The sequence below is a fragment of the Emys orbicularis genome, chromosome 16 (genome assembly GCF_028017835.1).
Source record: "Emys orbicularis isolate rEmyOrb1 chromosome 16, rEmyOrb1.hap1, whole genome shotgun sequence".
NCBI lineage: Eukaryota > Metazoa > Chordata > Testudines > Emydidae > Emys > Emys orbicularis.
The window spans coordinates 9,236,103-9,252,155 of record NC_088698.1 but is presented as its reverse complement, the minus strand read 5'-3'; the positions used below and the strand labels follow the sequence as shown (position 1 = coordinate 9,252,155).

At 48.9% G+C, this 16,053-nt stretch overlaps 1 protein-coding gene across 1 annotated transcript in view; it reads left to right on the top strand.

Annotated features, from left to right (window-relative positions):
- KSR2 (kinase suppressor of ras 2) overlaps positions 1-16,053 on the top strand; it is a 277,818-nt gene that overhangs the window by 229,083 nt on the left and 32,682 nt on the right. Inside the window, exon 15 of the mRNA XM_065417851.1 lies at positions 13,683-13,779. Within this exon, the coding sequence (XP_065273923.1) occupies positions 13,683-13,779 (97 nt within the window). The remainder of the gene's footprint in view (positions 1-13,682; positions 13,780-16,053) is intronic.

The following is a 16,053-nucleotide window of genomic DNA, read 5'->3' as shown; positions in this document are numbered from 1 at the left end:
GCACACTCATTTTATCCCAGCAGTACAGAAAGGCGACAGGTTCTCTGGAAACTGGCTCAGCCATAGTCCCTTAGAGATTCTGGAACAAACTCTGTTGGCATTTTACACTGGGGTAAATCTGGAGTTACTCCGGATTTACTCTGGTGTAACTAAAACATGAATGTGGCACTGTGTCATTCGTTCCACCCTGTGGATTTTTCCCAGTTTCTCCATGCTCTTCACTTCGAGGGGGGTTCTGTTAGCTGAGGGTCTTTGCAAAGGAGCTATGGTATATCAGGTACCACTGTGAACAGCAGAGTAAGTTAGGTCCTCAAATGATAGAGGTGGGGTTGCCAACTTTCTCCTCACACAAAACCGAACACCCTTGCCCTGCTCCTGCCCCTACCCCACCCCTCCTCTGAGGCCCCACCACCTGCTCACTCCATCCCCCCTCCCTCTGTCACTCGCTCTCCCCCACCCTCACTCACTCGCTCATTTTCACCGGGCTGGCTCAGAGGGTTGGGTGCAGGAGAGGGTGAGGGCTCTGGCTGGGGGTGCGGGCTCCAGGGTGGGGCCAGAAATGAGGGGTTTGGGGTACAGGAGCAGGCTCCAGGCTGAGGCAGTGGGTTGGGATGCGGGAGGTGGTGAGGGCTCTGGCTGGGGGTGGGGCCAGGGATGAGGGGTTTGGGGTGCAGGAGCGGGCTCCAGGCTGGGAGGTGGAGCAAAGGGGTTCAGAGTATGGGAGGGGGCTCTGGGCTGAGGCAGGGGGTTGGGGTGTGGGAGGGGGTGTGGGCTCTGGGCTGGGGCCAGGGATGAGGGGTTTGAGGTGCAGGAAGGGGCTTTGGGCTGGAGGGTGGAGCCAAGGGGTTCAGAGTATGGGAGGGGGCTCTGGGCTGAGGCAGGGGATTGGGGGTGTGGGAGGGGTATGGGCTCTGGGGTGTGGGTTCCGGGATGGGACCAGAAATGAGGGGTTCAGGGTGTGGGAGGGGGCTCCAGGCTGGGGCAGGTGGTGGGGATGTGTGGGGGTGAGGGCTCCGGCTGGGGAGGCAGGCTCTGGTGTGGAGCCGGGCATGAGGGATTTGGGGTGCAGGAGGGGGCTCTGGGCTGGGGCTGAGGGGTTCGACGTGTGGGAGGGGTCTCCGGGCTCAGGCAGGGGATTGGGGCACGGGAGGAGGTCAGGGGTGTAGGCTCCGGGCGGCGCTTACCTCAAGCAACTCCTGGAAGCAGCAGCATGTCCCCCCTCTGGCTCCTACATGGAGATGTGGCCAGGCGGCTCTGCTGTGTGCTGCACCATCCGCAGGTGCCGCCCCCACAGCTCCCATTGGCCACGGTTCCGGCGCTTGTGGCAGGGGCAGCGTGCGGAGCCCCCTGGCTGCCCCTACACATAGGAGCCAGAGAGGGGACATGCTGTTGCTTCTGGGAGCTGCGCGGAGCCATGGCAGGCAGGGAGCCTGACTTAGTCCCGCTGCGCCGCCGATGGACTTTTAACAGCCCGGTCAGCGGTGTTGACCAGAGCTGCCAGGGTCCCTTTTCGACTGGGCGTTCTGGTCAAAAACCGGACACCTGGCACCCTTAATCAGAGAGCCCTGGCTGTCTTAGCACATACCTCTCTCCTCGCATCTTAACTTGGCAGATGAGATCAGCTAGAGCTTACCGTGCCCTTTGTGCATCTAGGGATCTTCAGCAGAAAGTTCTCAACCCTGGAATTTGCGCACGCTCACTTTATCTGATAACGCCCACGTTTGTTTATTTCCGGCTTTCTCTGTGGAAAGTTGTGGTGTGGAGGTTCATCTGTGGTAGGGGTGTTATTTCACTTGCTGAGCTAACATTGAGCGGCTCGTGCACTGTACCATTGTTTTTATCGTAAAAGGTCTTGAAGTTTGACTGGGTTTTGCATAGAAAAAAACACGACCAAATGTTTTGCTCAGCTCCCTGTCTCTGTACATCTCTGTAGGGCAGAGTTCCACGTGCACAGGGCCGGCTCCAGGGTTTTTGCCGCCTCAAGCAGCGGAAAAAAAAAAAAAAAGCCGCGATCGCAATTGCGATCGGCGGCAGCTCCACCGCACCGCTTTCTTCTTCAGCGGCAATTCGGCGGCAGGTCCTTCCCTCCGAGAGGGACAGGGACCCTCCGCCGAATTGCCGCCGAAGAGCCCGACGTGCCACCCCTTCCCCTTGGCCGCCCCAAGCACCTGCTTGCTCAGCTGGTGCCTAGAGCCGGCCCTGCATGTGCAGCCACAAGAAGTCAGGCACTCGGTGTTCTGGGGCTAGCGAGAAGAAGCAAGCATTTGTGTGATGCACGAGGCACCTTCTCCTCTGGTATACATGGGTCGTGAGTTTCTCTTCACTGGCACATTCAACGGCAGCTCAAATCCACAGGGAGTGCTTGCTCAACACAGTAAAGTTAGATTGTGTTTCACAAGCCTGGATTTTCTGTTAACCACTGCAAGTGTATGGTTATAGGCTGAGGGTGAGGTGAAGTGAACATTTGGTTATGAATACACACTTCAGGAGTGAATAAGCCAGTGTATCTGAAGAGGCATGTCTGCGCTCCTTTTGTTCATGTTGTGAAGCACAGACAATCTTTGGCCTCTTCATCCTGATGTACCCTTGTGATGTGGAGGAACATCTACTCGGGGCTGGGTAGCTATCTCTATCTTGCATTTCAACCCAGGTCTCCAGAAGTGAAAAGCGAATACGTTATCTGTGCACTCTTGAGGCCTCTCTTTGTTTGCTTCATGAACGTTATTTGTGCGCTGATGGAGGGGGACTATTCATGTCAGACAAGAAGTAGGAGGAAACAAAATTGTGGAGAGTTATCATGAAAAGATTCTGCAGGTGGGTTGTCAAGTGTCTCAGGTGCTGTATAATAGTTGTAAACAAGGCTTTGTGTGTTGGTGACTGGCTTCTTCTCCACCAAGAAATCTCTTTGGCTGAAATATTTGCTAGTTTAATTAATTTGGAGGAGTTACTCATCAGCCCATGGAAAGCATGGAGAGCTGAATCACCTGGGCTGATGTATAGTTACTTTCCTTTGGGTCCAGTGAGCTTTTGTGGCAGCATCTCCCACTCCGGCATTGCATGGTACTTTGCCTTGTGTGGGTACCTTCTAGTGCCAGGCTTGACTTGCACCTGATTTCTGCTGCCTAATTTAATATGGACCTAACGTCTAATGTAATGGGCCCAATGAGTTTGTAATCTGTCATGCACTTCTAAATGATTGAAGTGATGGGATCTTGTCTTAATAGGGACTGCAAGAAGTCTGTATTCCCAAGGTTATCTCTGCAGTTCAGAAGTGCTTGAAATATGGTTTTTTAAAACTTCATTCCACCGCAGCTGATCACAACTCACTTTGGGGCTGAGACCAGATCCAGTTCTACTTAATCTCTTCATTTTGTTTATGGTAATGGTTCATTACTTATTTCATTTCCTTACCAAGTTTCTGTTGTGGTCAGTTTTCTTTGGGGGAAAATATGAATTATACCAAGAAGGAATGGTTGGATGTATAGCTACCATGACTTAAGGTGTGCTAAAATAGCATAACACAGCAGGAAGCATGTTGCGTAGTAGATCATGGTTTCTTGAATAGATCTGTATAAAAGAATCCATATCAAAAAGGTAACAGGGCCAGCTTTTTAGAATATGTCTTACCATTTTGCACCCACAAATTCAGTTGCAAATAACTCATGGCACAAATTTTCACCAGCATGTATTTTCAGGTGCAATTTAGATCACTCATTTTCTAAACTACAAAGATAACCATGTTTAAACATGATTGTAGCCAAACTATTTTAGAGCATTGTTTAATTTTCCTTCTTCAGACCGAACAAAACCTGTTTAAAATTATGTTAGGGCTGGTGTACACTTATATACTGTCTACACTTATATACTGTTTTGACTAGGAGTCTGGGTGGTTGTTTTTTTAACCAAAATAGTTATACTGGTAAAAGTCCTAGTGTGGACACAATGATACTGGTATAAAGGTGCCTGATGCTGTTCTAGCTTATTCCCCTTCCTGCATGCAGAAAGTTCATAGAATCCTAGGACTGGAAGGCACCTCGAGAAGTCATCTAGTCCAGTCCCCTGCACTCATGGCAGGATTAAGTATTATCTAGATCATCCCTGACAGGTGTTTGTCTATACTGGTTATACAGTTATACTGGTATAAGCACGTTTATAATGATTAACTGTGTCCACACTAGGGGGGCTATTCCCTATTGCTAGAGCGGTACAACTTTTAAGCATAGACAAGCTCTTAGATAACCATATGTAACCTGGGTATCTGTATGGGTTCTCTAATCTGTTATAACCTGCCATTTTTTCCTATCCATACAAACACAACATGGTTTGGCCATATCCATCTTTCACAGCTCTGTTTAAACCTGTTTGTTTTTGTTGTGTAGTTCGATAAATACTCGGTCAGTGGGTGCAGATGTGTAAGTGACTACAAAGGCTGGTGCAAATGCAGAGGCTGGGTAAATCTGGAAATCTGCTACAAAACTCCTCATTGAAGTGTTTTCCTGGTTTAGTTATATGTGGAGTCACCACAGGAAATCCTTAGGGAGCCTACAAGGCAGACTGGTTTGGCCTAAGAGAAGGTTGACATGTGCCACGTTAGAGGAAGCAAGCCAATGGATATTAAGTGAACTGGGTTAAATGCCACTACATTGATACAACTAAAAGCATTTGACTTTTGACCAAGCCCAATTTGAATGTGAGTCTCTAGCAGGGAAGACTAATGCGTTCCGGAGGTGATGGGAATCGGTGCGTGCATTAATTCGCTCTGCTGGCTAGAGTGACATTAATGAAGGGATGCATTCGTTTTCATTCCGTCAAGGAACATTTTCACAACTGTTCCTTGATTCTCTTTTAATGTGCCCAAGTCTCCCTCTCCTTTAGTTTGTTGTATTCCCTGGTGGCTGACACGTCAGGCACGGGCTCATCGCTAGGGCTTCTGAATAGAAACACACATTTCCCATCTGCACCTGGGGGCTTTTAGACATTGTGGTTTCTATAACAACTCGATGCTGTGCTTTCTAGGGTATTCATTTCTTTCTTGTTGTATGAGTGCCAAGACAGCAGATTAGCCTAGCCTTTGTGACTGATTCTCTTCTCGCTGACGCTGGTGTAACCCCAGCAAAGTTACACTTCACACACACCAATGTGAGTAGCATCAGAATCAGGCCTAATGTGTTTCCATAATCTGGCTGGGATTACAAAGAAGCCCCAGGAATATGGGTACCCAACTCTCACTGAAATTCAGTTGGAGTTGGTCTTTTAACTCCCTTTGGAAATCCCAGCCCTGGTCATTAGTATATTCTCATTCAGACGCAGTCATCTCTAACAGCCATTAACATGGCAAACGCAGGGTTTCTAATTTGCACTCAATGTGGGAGTTCAACCTCTCTGGTTTTTCTATGACATATACAGTGTGTCTGCCCAAAGTGTTCACCCTCTAAACTCTGAGCAAGACTTAGATATTCTGAGGAGTTCAAGCAAAGCTTAAACTCTGATCCTCTTAAAAATTGGCCTTCAAATAATTTCACATTCAGAGTTGCATGATTCTGGGGGAGTTGACAACTGTAGAAAGGCACTAATCTGTGCATAGCGAACAGGACACTTCTTCGCTCTTTGGTTAAGATTGCATTGCTTGCCCATTGTGCCTGCTCTCTTCCATGCTAATTCTTCAGTGCTCTGCTTTATTCTTTCTGTTTTTATGTGGGCACTTGCCCCTGTGATATCTGAGCACCTCCCATGAGGAGTAAATACAAATTTATCAGCTGGGGCCTTGTAGCGGGGTGGCTACCCCGCTCCTGCTGGGAAGGGCTTAAAACAGCCCTGGCAGAGGGCTGCAGCTCTAAAAGCTAGGCTGATTGGGGAAGCAGCCACAGCAGGGCCACGCCCCAATCAGGCTACAGCTGGCTTGTATAAAAAGGCTGGGAGCCAGTGGCTAAACAGTCTCTCTCTGCATTTAGAGAGAGAAGGGTCTGGCTGCAGGGAGCTTGATACAGGGTAGCTGAGTGGAGCAGGGCTGGGGAGCTCCAGCCTGGAAAGCCCTAGGCTGTGGCCTAGCATTGGGCTAGAAGGTACTGGGGGTTGCAGAGGGCAGCCCAGGGGTAGGCCAAGGCAGCAGGTCCAAACCCAACCTTACCTGTGATGAGTGGCCTATACTGCAGTCTGCCCCAGGGAGTGGGGGCTAGTTGGTGACTGGCAGTGGCCTTATTCTGAGGCGAGGTAGGGATAGTGGGTGTGGGTTCCTCAGGGAGGGGAGACCCTAGTACTGAGGGGTGTACAGCCAGGGGGCAGCACCCCAGGTAAAAGGGCACTGGGGTTTGGGAGGGACACGGGGCCAGCGGACAGGCAGACCACTGGCCTGCAGAGGGTGCTTTGATGGCTGGATTGAGCTAATTCCCAGAGTCACCAGCAGGAGGCGCTGCAGGGGTGAGTCTGTACCTGTTACAGGCCTCTTCACTTCCCCAACACAAAGCCCGGGAAAATGCTCCGTGTCTCTTGCACTTCCTAGTATTTTTATTATAAACAGTGGACAGTCAAGCTCAGACTTTGATGCTCCTGATCGCCTGGGAATGGAATTTTGTGTAAATGATCAGTAAGGCTAAGTTTTTTGTCATGGATATTTTTAGTAAAAGTCAGGGACAGGTCACAGGCAATAAACAGAAATTCACGGAAGCTCGTGACCTGTCCCTGACTTTCACTAAAAATATCCCTGACGAAAGGGAGAGGTGGGGTCAGCACCCACTGCTGCTGGGGCTCCTGTGTCCCCCCACCACTGCAGTGCATGGGAGCTCTGGGATCCCCCTGCCCACGGGGCTGGACTGCTGTGGGGTCCCCTCACCCCCAGGAAGTGGTAGCTGCAGGGTCCCCCCCTGCCAGTCGCTGTGGTTGGGCATCTGCAGGTGGTCCATCACCAGCCCTCTACAGCTGGGCAGTTGCAGGGTCTGCCCACCACCTGCCGTGGCTGGGCAGCTGCGGGGTCCCCCCACAAGGGTAGGGGCTGGGAGCTCCAGCCCCAGGGCAGAAAATGTCACAGATATCAGTGAAAGTCATGGATTCTGACTTCCGTGACCTCTGTGACATAATCGTAGCCTTAATTATCAGCGTAAATGGGAAAGATTATGCCAAAAAGAAGATGGGGAAACTATTTAAGGTGGGATGTGGTGGGTTTTTTGTTTTGGTTTGGTTTAGGGGTTTTTGTTTTGGTTTTTTTTGCTGTTGTATAGCTTCCTAAAGGGCCAAACCCAGCGTCCATCTCTGAAGTTCTGGCCATTCCATTGGCAGTGGGACTGGTGTAATTCTGTTACACAAGGGGGCAGAGAGGGGCTATGCAGTTGTTGTAGTTATTTATTGCTGTAGAACCTAGGGACCCCAGTTATGGGCCAGAACCCCGTTGTGCTAGGCGCTGTACAAACGCAGAACAAAAAGACAGTCCCTGTCCCATGGAATTTACAATCCCAGTATAAGACAATAGACACCTGTGAGACTGGCAGACCAGGTGCCAGCTCATGCCAAGGTCTCCATGTCTCAACTGAATACTGATAAATACAGAGCTGGAATTAGTCTGGTTCACCTGCATGTTAGTATTGCTAAAATAGGTATTAGAATTACAGTATAAGAATGCATTTTGCCTTTAGACTTTATGAATGCTTGTAAATTTCTGCCTGCATTAATCTCACTTATCCTATCGGTATTCTATACTATACGGTGGTAATTGAGTGTTTTGCATTGTAAGCCTCCATAACTGTGTAAATCACTAGACAGGAAAGAGACACTAACTGGGGTGAAATGCTGCTCTCCCACAGAAGGCGTTATGTCCTGCCTGACAGGGATGGCTCATGGACACCAAACAGACTAGCGTGGAACATTAAAGAGGACAAGTGTCTTTGTTGTTTACTCTCCCATCCCCATGGAGATGAGTCATGCAAGTGAATTCCTCCCGTCAGCTGAGTTTGCAGCTCAGGCAGAAGTGGGGGAGGTAATAAAAACTCCTAGGAAGAAGGAACTGGATCTCAGTGCTGCTTGGACTATGAGAGGCAAGGTTTTCTAGGCATAAACAACGGATCCTCAGCTACTTAGCCTAGGTCAGCCCTAAGAACATTTAGAGCTTGCTTATTCTAGAAGCATCTATTACACTTTGAAACTGAAGCTTGTAACTCATTTGTGTGTTTACCTGCTTTAACCTTGTGAATAACTCTTATTTCCTTTTCCTATATAATAACTCTTTAGATAGCTTATTGTAGGGTTGGCTACAAGTGTTGTCTTTGGTGTGAGAGCTAAAGTGTGATTGACTTGGAGTAAGTGACTGGTCCTTTGGCACAAGGAGTAACCTGAATCTGGCTGTGATTCACAGTAGAGAGACAAGGCGGGTGAAATAATATCTTTTATTGGATCAACTTTGGTTGGTGAGAGAGACAAGCTTCTGAGCTACACTTGAAGTGATTCATGGTGTAAAGGACCATCTGTCACACAGGCAGGCCTGCCTGGGCAACAAGACAGATCTGAGTACCCCAGGGGACTGTCTGTGACTCCGTATTAAGGCTGTTATCATGCCTGAGGAGTTTACTCTTGATAGTTGTGAGTTCTGTACTTGCATATCACCAACCAACCAACTTGGGGTTTGTGCCCTGGTTCTTATCGGTCTGCCCTGAGGTTGGTACTTGTGCTCTTGAGCCACGGCTGGACAGCTTGACAACAACAAATGGACGCAACAAGGAAACTGTCTAGCACCCACCACGATGGGGTCCTGGTGCATGACTGGGACTCCTAGGTGCTACAGTGGTGATCATAGTAATTAATAAACAGACAAAACCGGTCAGGGCCGGTGCTACTATTTAGGCAAACTAGGCCGTTGCCTAGGGCACCAAGATTTGGGGGTGCCAAAAAGCGGTGCCCCCAATTTTTTTTTACAGCGTTCCTATGCCCCCTCCCCGAGCCGCGTGGTCGCCGCTCCACTTCTCCCGCCTCCCATTGCCATTCAGCTGTTTCTCGCTGCAAGCTTGGGAGGGGAGGAGAATTAGAGCGGGGGCGGCGTGCTCGGGGAGGAGGCGGAGCTGGGGTGGGGAGCTGCTACACAGCTCCCCGAGGGGGGGAGCTGCCACAGGGTGGGGCACCTCAGGGTGGGGGGTGCCTCACGGTGGGGAGGGGGGGGGCGCAAGGTGGAAGTTTCGCCTAGGGTGCAAAACTTCCTTGCATCGGCCCTGAAACCGGTCAGCGTGAAAAGCATACCCACCTGTCTAATTATTGTCATGTTATCGTGCATGCCCTCTCCATGGTAAAGAGCCCATCTCTGCAGGGGGCTTCTTGCACAGGGGGCGGCACATGGGAAGGCTGGGGGAGAGGCAGGGCCAAAGAACGTGTCACTGATTAGATCTAGCAGCCCTCTCTCCTCCAATGGTGTCCACTCTAGGCTAGTGCAGGGCCACTGCAGCCGTTGGGCTGGAGTAGACCAGGAGTGGCCACCAAGCCCGTTTGCAGGCATGGGAGGAGGATGCCTTGTTGCTTTCCCTCCATACCATCCCTCCAGCACCCAGCCTGCCTAGTCAGACTGGATGTAGAACTCTTGGCCTTTTTTCAGATGCCTAAATGAGAGCTGGACTCTCTTGGAGGTGTGGCTGTGCATAGGAATAGTGGGGTTCTTCGTGCTTCTCTCTGGCTTGTGTCCAGGGCCGGCTCTACTGTTTTTGCCGCCCCAAGCAGTGCGCCGAATTGCCGCCGCGGATGGTGGGGGCAGTCTGTGTGCCGTTAGGGCGGCACGCGCATTTCCGCAGCGGCAGCAATTCGGCGGCAGCTTCTGTCTTCAGCCGGAAGACAGAAGCCGCCGAATTGCCGCTATGGGCAGCTGAACATAGAAGCTGCCGCCGTATTACTGCCGCCGCAGAAACGCGTGTGCTGCCCTAACGGCACACGGACTGCCCCCACCATCTGCGGCGGCAATTCGGCGCGCTGCTTGGGGCGGCAAAAACACACGGACTGCCGCCCCTTGCAGATTGCCGCCCCAAGCACCTGCTTGGAATGCTGGTGCCTGGAGCCGGCCCTGGTTGTGTCTTACTGGAAGGAGGCTTGAGTTTTTCCTTTTCAGTCATCTTATTTTTCTTAGTGTCCATCTGGTCAGTGACATAAACCTGCTCGGCAAAGGCCAAGAAAGATGAAGCCTTTCAATTTGTTACAAGCTCGTCTCATTAATTCCAACTGGAGTAAAGTCCGAGCTGAATTGAATACTTCTGAAGCCTCATTGGCCACGTGATTTGCAGAGGCTCGCTGGGACTGAATATGATTGCTGGGGTCCCTGGGGCTGATTAACTGCCCCATCGTTAGCCAGCTGACATAGTGGCCTGAGGATGTGGCCAGAGAAGTTCCCTTCACTCTATAGACCTTAACAGTCTTAGTGAAACTTCCCACCTACAACTTCTTTGGCCCACTGTCACCTCACACAGTCTGTCCGCTCAATCCCGCTGGACAACACAACCATCCTCTCAGTTCTTCAGACCCATACAGTGCAATGGATAGGGTACTGGACTGAGATTCGGGTGACCTGAGTTCTGTTCTTGGCTCCTGCCACAAACTGACGGTGTGACCTTGGCCACTTCACCTCTCTGCCCCTGCTCACCTTCCTACCCTTTGTCTTGCCTATTTAGATGGTAAATTCTTCAGAGCAGGGACTGTCCCTACTATAGGTACATACAGTGCCTAGCACAGTGATTCCAGGCTGAGACTTCTTGTCACTAATCATTTTTGACTCTGACCTCTGCCTAACCCCACTCATCAAGGCTGTGTCTAAATCTGAGCAATTCCACCTCCGCAGCCTTCCAAAGGGTTGATCTTTCCTGTCTATGCACAATGCCAAACCCAACAAAGGCCCTTATCTCCGGTCTTGATTCCTGCCCCTCGTCCTCTCTGCCCTTGACTATTGCAACATCGCCTCCTCTGCTGCGAAGATCATCTTCCCAGCCCATCATTCTGACCCCATCACCTCCCCCCTCCCCACCAGGCCAGATAGAAGCTTCTTGCCCTTTTCCTGTTGGCCTTTCATCATTTAGTCCTACCCTACTCACTACCCTCTTTCAGATCCCTCCTTCAGGCTCAGTGGTACCATGAAGCCTGCAGAACCCTGGCAGCTGATTACAGCTCGGCAGCATCAAGCTAGGGCTACTGCTACTCATCTGCTTCTTGGCCTCTGTTAAAGTATCTCCCTGCCTCTCCAAACCAGCACGCCTCTAGCTAAATATTGTGCATGCTGCCAGTCCGTGAGAAACCAGGCTCCAGTCACGTTACTCTGGCACCCCATACCCCTCCATTGTGTCTGTTACACCTTGTCTTAAACCACATTTGTGAGCTCTTGGGGCAGAGATTGTTTTACTACATCTGTACCGCACCTATCTCAATGGGGTCTCAGCCTGCGTGGGTGCTATTATAATACAAATACAAATGATGTGATGGGTGAGATTGGTGATTCACCTAGCTGACAGTCAGCTCATTGTATTAGTGTCTGGCCATGTCTATGCTACAGGGCCTGTCAGCGTAGTCTCCTAGTATGGACGCAACAGATGCTGACAGAAGGAAGAGTTCTGCCGGTGTAGGAAGACCACATATCCCGCAGGTTTTGTCAGCATAGCCATCTCACTAGGGGGTGTAATTTCATTTTCACTCTCCTAACTGACATAGCTCTGCTGGTCCAAGCTTTCATTGTAGACCAAGCCTATGAATTGCCGCTTGTGTCCATGCATCTAGAGACTGCCAGGAACATTTAATAAATAGAAATAGATTCAATTAGTCATTGAATGGAATAGGAATGAAATGACCTTATCACTAAACCGGTTTGGAATAATAGCGATAGTCATGATTAAATGGCCCCTCTACCCAAAAGCTCAACTGACTGATACAACGTGGCAAGGGCTACTAGGCAACATGGCACCATGGTAACCAGGAAAACCAAAATCTGCAGCTTGCCCAGTCACCGAACCTAAAAGAACGACAGCTCTCACCCATCAGATGTGAATCCTGATCAACCTAGGGCAGTTGTTCTCAACCCGTGGGGCGTGAGCTGCTGGCGGCCCAAACAGCACACAGCTTCAGCCCATGTGACATCCTCAGGGCCATACAGGTAGTGTATATATTGTGGATGTGGCCCACGTAACAGAGCTGCATATGTGGCCCACAGTGGTAAATAGATTGAGAACCACTGACCTGGGGCTCTCCAAGGTTCATCTGTAGAAGGTAGAAGGAAGTGCTTCAACTCTGAGTAATGGAGGCTTGAGGCCTGGCAAACTTGGCTCATTTTGTCAGAGGGCAGCCTGATGTACTCCAGAGCTACTTTAGTTGGGCTGCCCCACATCCAAGTTTCTGCTCTCCACCCACTCTGTGGTGGTGGAGAACTGGCTAATAGCATTTGAACACGCGGGTGTGAATTGCACTGTGAGGGCTCTCTTTGGACCCATCTGTTACCCCTTTGACTGACTGATCAGGAGAGTCAGGCCATCATTTTCTGTGAAGCTTTCACCCCTGACCTCTTCTCCACCCCATTAGCTGGATCCCAGAATCTCTCACTTTGCAGGGCTGGCAGGGGATCCAGGCCACTCAGTGCTCTTAAGTGATACATTAAGTGGTATGGACTCACTTGTCCTGAGGTTTCATTCCACTCAGCCTGACCTTATCACGCAAGGTGGTAAAGGCAAGTCTTGCACACTCTCCCTAAGATCAGTTCCAAACAGCTGCAAACATCATTTCCACTAAAGACACTCTAGAAGTTTTTGAACATTGTCCGTGTTCTGCCTCCAGTGTCAGGGTGGAGGAGGAGGAAGATGATGAAGAAGAAAGGAGGAAGATGTGGTGGGTGGGTTAAAGGAGTAATTAAAAGCCCAAACTTTAGTTTCATTAACTAGAACAAGATCAAATTAACATCTGTGATTCTTGAAGCCTATTTAAATTGAGATTTTTTTTTTCCGGGTGCTCTATTATCCAGACACAGGTATTTAGTCTGTTCTTTCTCAAGTTGCCTGTAATGAGCGTAGGTGGGTATAGACAGGGGAAAAAAAGCCCTCTTTCGTGGGAGGAAGTTGAGGCAGAGTCCACCCACATACTCCATTACGATATTCAAATGTCAATATATTTTTAATTGGTTTATATGCCCCCTTCCCCCTGCAGCTGCTGCTATCAGTTGCCTTTGGTAATTAAGGCCCTGTAAATAGATTTTACTGTAACTGGTACAAGCAGGAAAATTGGAGGACCTTGTACAGTGTACAGGCTTTTCTCTTTTTCCCCTCTCTCCTCTTTTGGCTCCTCTTAGATCTGTGAGCGTTTTATCCGGTAGAGGATGAGGTGGAGAGATACGGAGAGTTCTGCCCAAAAGTCTGAAGCTCTACGGCCAGGAGCTTTCTGCCAACTAGAAAATGGGGAACAAAATCCGAGAGAAGAAAGGGTTATCGGATACTACTCAGGATCTATGGGGGTGCTAGCGAAATATACTAGAGAGCTAAGATATTTCCCTTCCAACATGCCAAAGAGGGGGAGAGAGAGCTCCGAGATTTATTCCAAAGTCTGTTGTTGTTGCTTTGGTATGAAGCCAAAATACTGTGTCTATTTTTAGCCCCCTTTACAGGTTCTCTCTTTTTAATCCGTGTTTGGATTTAATGATGTTTCTTGGTTTTCTATTTATATCAGCCTGTTTATTTATCTCCCCCCTCTTTTTCTTTCAGTTTGTGTAAAGGACGGACGCTCTACTCGGTGGTGAGAGATGCAAAGATTGTCCTGGATGTCAACAAAACGAGGCAGATAGCTCAAGAGATTGTGAAGGTACCGTATACCACATGGGCATCCTCGTCTCACTGGGTGAAACTCAGCCACTGTGCATAACTCGAGTTAGCAGACCCTGGGTTTTGTTAACACAGGCTGACATGTCCACTCTTATTTGTAACCTTGGGTTAGGAACTGTTGAACCCTTTGTCCCAACCTGGGGCTCCAGCGTCTACACTGCATTATGCAGGCCTGAGTCCAACCACCCATATCCCAGACTTCCTAGCCGCCCTCCCAAAATGTGGCTGCACTAGCCCTTTGTTTATGGTGCAGTGTGGGAAAACTTGACTGTCTACCAAACTTGGCTGTCCAGAGGGCAAAGAAAGTCAGCCTGTGGAATTGTGGGATACTTTAGGTTGACTCCCAGAGCACAAGTCAGTGGGGCTAGAACCCTGGGTCCCAGCTTCACTCAAGCTTGGAGCCTCCACCCCCATGGGGTCCTGGGACCCTGGGTCCAAGCCCTGGGTTAGTGCGATTTGTGTGTAGATGGAAGGAGGGTTAGGCTTGAGCCTGAGTTCAAGCCCTGGGCTTACATTGCAGTGTAGACATACCCTTAGAGGCTAGACAGGATGATCACAATGGTCCCCTCTGGCCTTAAAGTCTATGAAACTAAAGTCCTGCTTAAGCCCTTAAAATGGGGCTTAAGTGGTGCCTAGGTCTTGTGCTTGCTGTCTGCATGGTGGTGATCTTCACCCAACTTGACCAAATTCATCCTCAGTTTGAAAGAGAACAAATTATAGGAGAAATATGAAATATCAACTACTTAAGAACTGTCAGCCAGTTCCTCAGCTAGTTGGAAGCTTGGATCTTACGGAAAAATTCTCCATTTTAGCTGTAATTGTTCATGATCGCTGTCCAGAGGGAACTTTTTTTTTTTTACATTATTAAAATAAATGGAAAGTAAATCAGTGCAGCTACATTTGAGGTAGGCGTGCATGTGTGTGGGCGTGTTCAAAAACCAGAATACAAATAGACTTCTCCTGCTCTAAAAATTGCTTCCAACTTTTGCTTTCACAGCGATAACTGAAAACTCCACTTTGACATTTGAAACTTGGCTATAAATAGTTCTCAGCGAGGAGCATGGTGGTGGCCCAGCTAGGGGGGAAATGGGTTGGAAACTGAAAGGTTATGTCTGCCCTGGACCTGGAAGGTATTGTTTCCAGCTTGAGTTGAGATCTGTCAGAGCTAATAGACAACAGTTGGTGTCTTTGGCCAGCGCATGCCAAGGGACGTGCACTGAGAAGCAGAGCTGTAAAATAATGCCTGTGCATGTCTCCGATGGGAGAGCTTTGAGAGGAATTTTTTTTTTTTTAAATGTGCTGTGTACGCACCGTACGAAGCTTTCAGCCATGTGGCACTTTCTCTGGGTATGTCTGCACCGGAGCTGGAAGGTATACATTTCTAAAGGTTTTAAAAGTTCTAAACGTTTGAAAGCTTAATACTGAGCGTATGCAGCAAACATTTTTAAAAATCCCTCTCAATGCACTCTCATCCAGGGAGATGCAAATGCACATTTACAACTATACTTCTCAGTGCGTGTTCCTTGCCTTGTGCTGGCCAAAGATGTTGACTGCTTCCTGTTAGCTCTGGCAGGATATAGCACTTCCAGCAGGACACCAAGCACTAATGGCTGACTGGTGCCTATATCCTTACGTGTGTGTATACGGAGCACTTGCATATGCAGATCTGGAGAGGGACAAACTTTAAAAACCAGGTTGAGGGATGCAGTTCAGAACACCTGTGTGTTCTCCCCATGCTCTCACCCGTTACTTGCTAGAACTGCTCGGCAATTTTTTGACAAAAAATATTTTTTGGTTGGAAAATGCTGATTCATCATAACAATAACAATTGGGGGGTGGGGGGGGAGAGAAGGGCGAGTTTCAATAAATTTCCTGTTTTGAAAAATATTTGCAAATCCGTTTCCAAATTGTCAGTATATCCCAGTCTGACCTTTTTTGTTTCCCCCCAAAAAAGTCCTATTGTTATATTTAAATGACTTTTTGTTTAGAAATGTGTTAACTTAGATTTTTTTTTTTTAAGTTAAAATCGAAAGAATGTTTTGATTGACCTGACATGAATTTTTTTTTATTTTTGGTTTGTGAAAATGTTTGTGATTTTGGCTTTTTGTCCCAATTCGGGATGGGAAAATTTCTCAATCTCAACTTCTCACAGGGTGGGAAAACTGTTTCCTGCCTGCCTGTGCCCCTGGCACCCTTCACACTTAAAGACACACATGTGTGGTACATGCAGACTTCCAGTGGTGGTTGTGGTTAG